We start from the raw sequence: 8,241 nt of genomic DNA on the forward strand, positions 1-8,241 counted from the left end.
AAATGAAATCGTAACTTGTCTCCTTACCTGTTAGCACTGGGGTACCCCAAGGCTCAGGACTAGGTCCGCTTCTCTTCAACATTTTTATTATCCATCATAATACTGTCAGGAGACAAGCCACCCTAACTCAATATGCTGATAACTCTACACTAATCTGTTCTGCCAGGGCTCTCATCTACAGAGTTTAATGCAAGAAGCATTAAATTCCTTTGAGTCTTCGCTCACCAACAACTATTTACTACTTAACCCCCCCAAAAAAACTACACTTCTGCTATTTTTACAAAAACATTTTTCTCTAGATACCTCTAGCTTTGCTATTAGTTCTCAGAGCGATACTTTAATGTGATTTCACATACAAAACTGTTAGGTGAAACTATTGATGACAATTTTAAGTTTGACCTACATATCAGCAACATCATTAAAAAAAAAAAAAAAAAAATTGGGCATGACGTATAGGACTAAGAAATTCAGCTCCAACTCAACAAGCGTAACCCTTGTCACCACCTGTATCTCTTACCCTCCCAGATGTATGCTTCTTGTCCTAACCAATCTTCACTCTTCCCTCAAAGCAAAGCTTAGTCAATGTTATAATGAAGTAGCTAAGTTTTGCTACAGGGCAGGCCCACTGCTCTCACCATTGCTTTGCTGTTAAGTCTCTAAATTGGCTCGAACTATTCCACCTTCTCACCTTTACTCAACTAACATTAACTCACAAATTACTGTACTACAACTAATTTTTGCAAGCTACATCATCACTACTTCAACACTATATTCCATCTCGTGACCTAGGCTCCTGTTACAAGTATCTACCATCTGTTTATAAACCTCAAAGATCTAATGGGGTTAGTCTGTACTCTTTGTGTTGATAAATCATGGAATAGCATTCCAGAAGCAATCAGACTTGTACCTCACTACTATTCCTTCAAGTGTAGGCTGAAAGAACATCTAACCAATATTTGGGTGTGCCTGTGCTCCTTGTCATCTTGGTACTCCCTTCCATTCTTTCCCTTCTTCCCCACTCGTAATAGACTTTCTCTTGATATATCCTACTTCTCTTCCTGCTTTACCTACTTTCTAACCTCACCTCACCTCATTTTAATTCACAAACATTCTAATGTCCTTTCTTTATATTCTTACACTAACCTTTCTCTATCCCAGAATTTGACTGATTTTTTTTTTATTTCACATATTGTACTACTTTATTATTGTCTTAATATTTGTAACTATTGTTCATTTTTTTAATTCTGTCTGTCTGTGTACTGTGAAGCCTTTCTTCCTGGGCCTCCACTGAAAATGGGCTCATACCCAGTCGGGCCTCCACTGAAAATGGGCTCATACCCAGTTGGACACTCCTGGTAAACAAATGTCATAAATACATAACTTTAAGATAATTTTATTCAAGTGTGGAATAAGACCAGTCCATACTATCTGAGTCTGACTGGTTTCATTATCTTAAAGTTATGAAATTGTGGAATAAGACCAGTCCATACATCTGAGATGGTACATGTTGTTTTTTTTTTTTAACACAAGGCTTAAATTAGATTAAATTAACCTTTTATATCCCTTTAGAGCCTTTGTCAGAGTGAAATGTATCTTTTTCTCCATTTTAACCATCTTTGCTACATTACTTGTATTACTGTTTTAATTTGTTCTTCCGTTGCAACTCAATTGTGTCACTCTTTACTATGACAGTTGTTCGTTTCTTCTATGATAACACTGTTTACTATGTAACTTGGAGCTTCCCTGGGCCTCCCTCTTAAAATGGGCCTTTTTGGCTCAGTCGGACACTCCTGGTAAACAAATGTAAAATAAATAAAATTGCGAAGTCATTTCCATTGAACTGTCTTGTGTCCAGCCTTGGATTTCTCCAAGCAGATTTTAAAACGCGTTCTTATCCGAAGTAGGATATGAATTCCATCATTGAAGTGACAATAAAAAGGTATACTATAGTCTACCCCCTGGAGAAAAGAAAGATACATTTCCCTCTGACAAAGGCTCTAAAGGGATATAAAAGGTTAATTTAATACCTTACTAAATCAACTAAATTGTCCTCTGGTCCCACAAACAAGCCATCGTGATGAAGCCTTGTGTTAAAAAGAAAAACAACATATACAATCTCAGATGTATGGACTGGTCTTATTCCACACTTGAATAAAATTATCTTAAAGTTATGTATTTATGAGATTTGTTGACCAAAAAAAAGGTATACTGTAGTCTACCCCCCCTATGGGTGGCTACGGTGATGCAGCGGTCAGCGTTGCCGCCTCACAGCAAGAGGTTCTCCGGTTCAATTCTCAGCTGTGGTGCCTTCTGTGTGGAGTCTGCATGTCCTCCCTGTTGCTGTGTGGGTTTCCTCCGGGTGCTCCGGTTTCCTCTCACATCCCAAAGACATGCTGTAGTTAGATTGGACACTCTAAATTGGCCCTAGGCATGAGTGCGTGCATGTTTGTGCCTTCTGTGGAAGGTTGGGCGCCGGCTGGCAACATGACACTGTAAAACTCAACTGCCAATCATGAGCGGACAGGTGATCCACTGTGGCGACCCCTAACCAGGAAAAGCCGAAAGAAGAAGAAGAAGCAGTCTACCCCCTCTGAATGTAGGAGCTAGACCAACATTTTTCCAGCCATCTTTTTGCCTTTGAGCATCATTAGTTTCCTGCATGAAAACGATATCTACTTTATATTTATTGAGGGAGTCTCTGCATGCATGCTGTTTTGTGGGGACATGAGTCCCGTAGTATTTATAGTGATGAACCCAATAGTAACAAATTAACTAATCTGAGTAGCAAATGGGAAACTTTTCTGTAAATGAGACAGTAGAAGATTATACAAAAAGAGTCTTAAGTTTCATTGAAGCTGATCAGGTTAAATATTAAAATCAGCAATTAATTTAAATCTAGGTGTTTGTTACAAATTGCAGTTGAACCTGTGGTGAAGGTATTTTGCTGTTTTCTGTAGAGTGGAAAGTACAATGCATATTGTAAATGCAAATCAATAGTAGCTTTGCAGCTTCTTGGATCTGGGCTGCTTGCCACAAGACATCTTGTGGGAGCTACTACAGAATTGATTAAGCTTTTTAGCTTAAAATAATATGCAGTTAAGTTGGATGATTTTTTCCGGCAGGATTTGATAGGGATGTCAAATCCTTATTACATAGTCATCCACAAGTAAGGCACTGAAGGAATTATTGGTAGGAATTTGAAGGAAGAACATTTTTAGTGGAGATTCTGTCCTCTGGAACTGCTTGGGGTCTTCATTGTTTTCCTGCAAGCAGCAGCTTTTTGGGAGATGGTTTTGAAGCTTTGCATGACAAAGAACTTGCCAAAGTGGGTGTGGGTGTGTTTTGTAACTGTGTAGCTGCTGGATAAAAAGGTGTTCAGTAGTCCTTCTCAGAAATGTTGTATTCAGGAAAGCATACATGACTGAAGAAACTGCATAGCTGCATTGACCATTGAGAAATGTGGTTGATTTGGGGATTTGACAATTCTTTGGATACTTGAACATTGGTATGATATTTCCAAAACATAGATTGATGTTGTCAGTGGCAGAATCTTCATATGAATTTATTTAACAGTCCCCCCTCCCTGAAGTAAGTCTCTCTTAACCTCCTACTTCTGAATGCATATGGTAGCCTCCGTCTGTCAGACTTGAGAGGACTATATCTAAAGAACAGATGCTATGAATACTGGTGTTGCAGCCCTTTACTCGATTCTTGAGGGACTTTAGACAGTTTAATTTTAGCTGTTTCCTCCACGGTGTTTACCAAAGACAAGGCCACCAACTTGGTCTTTGTTTAGTCTAGTCAAGTTCCATGACTCCAACTAGGCAACACTTCAAAGAAATTGTATTTAACCTGAGTGGGAGATGGGATTTGCAGATAAACTTCAACAACCTAGAAGTTGTGTAATACAGATCAAAATAGATACAGATGGACTGAAATGGATTTAAAATTAGTGGGTTGCCTGTCAACAGATTGGATTTTATATTTCAAGCTATTGTTGTGGCCATGGCTAGCTCTAGCCTGTACATTTGTCTAACTGTTGATATAGAATGATTTGTTTGTACATTACTGTTTACTGTCTAGTTCACCTAACTTTGTGGTGATGTATATCTTATCTAGCACTGCATCTGTGCAGTTGTTTACTAAAATTACATGTAAAATCATTTCCACATATCTGTTAATTGTGTGCCATATGTAAATGTGTATGTATGACCTGCAGTGAACTGGTATCCAATGCAGATTGTTTCTCTGCTTTACCATGACTGGCTCCAGCTTCCCCCTTATTTTGGGGTAGATTAAGTGGGTGAATAATCTGAGAATTGATGAATTTTAAGCATCACTCAACGCTAAATCTGCTAGTAATATTATGCTTGGTTTTCTTTTTTTCCCCAGTAGTTGTAGAACTTGCCCTCTCAGGCCTCCACTGAAAAACAAGTCATGGCCAGTTGGATGTCCCTGTTTAAGCAAGCTACTAAATTAAAGTGGAGAAGTCCAAGGTATTGCACGCAGGTAACAGCCTGAGAACAACATGAAAAGAATGGGGTAGTAGTCATGGCTAGAATTTTGGAATGGAATGAAAAACCTAGCAAGAAAGCTTGTAAAATACAGAGCTTTATCCCTTGAACATAGATAAGAGGCATGTGAAGATGTGTTTTTTCGAACACCTTTAATGAATTATCACTTGTGAAATAGGCAAATTCACATTCATATAAAAGTAAAACTGTATTAACATAAACATTTATACTTCTTCTATGTTGCTGTATGTTCTATAACCTAAGCAATATTACATAAATTATTAAATTACTGTTTTTTAACAAGAATCATCTTTATTAAACCATGATCCCCCCAAAACGTGCACGCTGATTGGCCAGCGTGCCCGTTGTAAATCGAGTTATACTAATGGAAAAGGTCCGGCCCGGACTTTTTCCATTAGTATAACTTCGTTTTAAACACTGTCTCGCTATGTTAAATGGGTTTAACATGGCTAAAAATAAGCAACGGAGATCTCCGTTGCTTATTTTAAAGCTGTCTCGCCATGTTAAACCCATTTAACATAGCGCAGTGTTTAAAAACGGAGAAAGCAAGATCTCCGTTGCTTTTAGTATCTCGCTATGTTAAATGAGTTTAACATAGCGAGACAGTTTAAAATAAGCAACGGAGATGTCCGTTGCTTATTTTAAACTGTCTCGCTATGTTAAACTCATTTAACATAGCGAGACATAAAAGCAACGGAGATCTTGCTTTCTCCGTTTTGCTCATAGCTCTGATGTACGCGCAGGCGCAGCAGTACATCAGAACCGGATGCCAGACATCTGCGGAAGGGCAGTAAACAGGCATTATACTATGCCATTATTTAAGAAAAGTAACAGTTTCTTTTCTTAAATAATGTCATATAATAGCAATAACCCACTTCTGGGTGTGGGTAATGCTAAATTTACCCCTGGCCCGGCCTCGGGACCAAACCATCCCAACTGGGGTAAATTTAGCATTACCCACACCCAGTTATTGCTATATTAAACCATCACTTACTACATAGGCAATCATACATTTATATAAATGAAATCAGATCACACTGATACAATCCTAGTCGCAAGCGTTTTACATCATAAACCTTACTGACACACTCCCAGTTACAAACATTATACATCACTTATAATCTACCCAGTCTTTCTCATGCAAACATTACATAGCTCATTTAAGTCCTGCCACCTTTTAAACCTCATTCCTGCCTTGTATGCATTGTTCCCACAATTCCCATTTTTCCTATGTAGTTTGCTTCTACCCTTTTCTGAAGAGCTCAATTCCAGTTGTTTTATCTCTTGCACTATATTCACTACATCCAGTGTAGTTGGTTTAGCTTTTGATTTCCATTTTCTAGTAATTTCTTTTTTGGTAGCCACCATTATTAGACCTAACAAGGCCTTACCATGTCTAGGCAATTCCAATTCTGTATCGTAGCTCAGAAAAATCATCTCCCTTGTCTGACCAATCTGCCCACCCAGCATGTCCGACAGTGCATCCCACAGTGAATCCTTAAAGTCCACCAACTCACCTCACTCGCAGCAAATATGTTCCCAAATACCGCTTTCTTCCCCTTCATACCTCCAACATTTACTGTCTGCCTGAAGAAAAATTATCTGGAGTCCACTTGGGGTATAAAAAGATCTATGTAAACATTTCCAGGCAAAAATTCTAAACCTTCTAGATTTTGTTGCATATTTGGGAGACGTACATATATCCTCCCATTTTTCCTTGTGAATTGCATATTCAGTCTCTCTTCCCAATCCTTTCTGACCTCCTCTGATTGATTCATGTAGTTATTCATACAATATTTTATATGCCCTACTAATTCCTTTTAATGGCAACTTCTGTTCTAGATTCTATTAAAACTCTACCAGTGATGGTCTTTCATTCAGGTTCTCTTTGCCTATACTCTGATATCAGTCCCCGATAGGGAAGGCAATCTCTAATCTGCAGTCCAAATAAATTCTTGGCATCTTCTCATTCTATCATCTTATTTGCTCCCATTACCTTGGTTCTTTTGGCAGTTTTCTCCAATAAATTCCAGACCTCTCAGCTGCTGACTGTATCCCTAATTGCAATCATCCCTGTCTGCATAATCTTCTTTCTCCATTCCTGTGTTGGCTTAGTTCTTAGAATACTTTCTGCTACTTTATGGATGTAATATTCTGCATGATTATTATTGTTCTCCTTAAAGGCCTATATTCAAAACTCTAGTCTTTGTTTCTTGCGCTTCCCCCATGTTTTATTGTCATCCCTTTCCACTTTGAATTATAGTTTTTCTGCTTGTGCTATGTAAAGGAGTCTCTGAAATGCCACTTCAAATTGGGTAATCCCAATCCACCCTCTTCTACTGGAAGAATCCGTTTATCTGGGATGGGAGGGGAAGACAGCAAGAGTCAAATGGGATAAAGTCCTTCAGCTCTTTATTAATTGCTACCCACAGCTTTTCCTCTGGTTGATAAAAATATGCCTGACCTATGTACAAGATTAAAGAGACTAAAAACATTTTAACTGTTTGTATCTTAATGTCCATATCCATATAACAAGACTTCCATTTTCTCAGTTTTTGTATTATCTTTTGTTTAGCTTCCCACATCTCCTTAGCTGCCACACTAACATAATTTTTCTTCCATATTCCTAAGTAGTTCATTTTATTATGTCTCCATAAATATCGGTATTCCTGAACCAGTTCATGTGTCGATACATAATTTACCACTATTGCCTTTGTTTTTGCTTCATAAATTTTGTATCCCGAAAAGATCTGAAACCGTCTCAAAATGTTCCACAACACTGTAATGTCTTTTTCTAGTTTTGTCTGGTACAAAATAATATCATCTGCAAATAAAGCCAGTTTTCTTGACTACCATACTAATTACATCCTTGATTTTCTGAGTCCCATATTTTCTTTGCCAGTGGTTCCAAGTAAGGCATAAGGAAGATGTTGGTTAGACTAAGTAGGCCTTTGGTCTTCTGCATGTATTTGAATGTGTGCACTTGCATAACATTATTAATTGTGGCTCTGTCTGAAGTTAAATTAGTTGGAATTAAAACTAATATATATGTGGCGTGTATGACTGACCAGCTGGCTCCTTTGGCTATAAAAATTAAAAAAAAAAAAAAAAGTGAAACAACATGAATCCTGAAACAAAATGTGTAATACTTTTATTTGTGGTTTCTGTACAGTTTGACAGTTAAAAGATGGTTTCAAAGTAGTGTGTAGCGAATTGAGGTTTTGTGTAACAAAGGTGGTGCTGTCTGGAAGTCCTGTTTTAATGTTTCATTTTTATTCATCTTTTCTCTAGGTATCTCTGTTCCCCTGACCCTTCTAACCAGGAACTGTATTTGGCTTCAGGTTTAAGAAGTGTACAATGTCTTCGGAGTCCTCCAATAAAAGAAAGACAAAGGTTTACCGAAGTGAAGGTGGGCAGGGAGAAGGGAAACGCAGCCATGACGGTGAGCAGGTATGGTCTGCCGGTACTGTATCACGGGCATTTGATGAACTGAAGATGAGCTCTTAGTAGCTGAAGTCACTGCTGACCTGAATGCTTCATGTCACGAGGCTTTCAATTATGGAGTGCAGTTTGAGTCTGCAGGTACCAGTGACCTGTCCCAGGCTGTGACTTGTTAAAAAATAAATAAAATAAAAGTGTTAGCCTTGAAATTATTTAGTTTGTCGTGAAAGTCTTCTTGAAAATCTACCTTAAAACTTATTGACTA

At 38.1% G+C, this 8,241-nt stretch overlaps 1 protein-coding gene across 2 annotated transcripts in view; it reads left to right on the forward strand.

Moving 5' to 3' along the window:
- THOC5 (THO complex 5) overlaps nucleotides 1-8,241 on the forward strand; it is a 1,209,707-nt gene that overhangs the window by 26,317 nt on the left and 1,175,149 nt on the right. The window contains exon 2 of one of the 2 annotated variants that reach the window (XM_044068466.1): nucleotides 7,827-7,985. In XM_044068466.1, coding sequence (XP_043924401.1) covers nucleotides 7,893-7,985 — 93 coding nt within the window. In that variant the 5' untranslated portion in view covers nucleotides 7,827-7,892. Of the gene's footprint in view, nucleotides 1-7,826; nucleotides 7,986-8,241 lie in introns of those variants that run through there. The other variant, XM_044068467.1, reaches the window with a different exon arrangement.

Source organism: Protopterus annectens, chromosome 4.part0 (genome assembly GCF_019279795.1).
Source record: "Protopterus annectens isolate FY-2018-M chromosome 4.part0, PAN1.0, whole genome shotgun sequence".
NCBI classification, from domain to species: Eukaryota; Metazoa; Chordata; order Ceratodontiformes; family Protopteridae; genus Protopterus; species Protopterus annectens.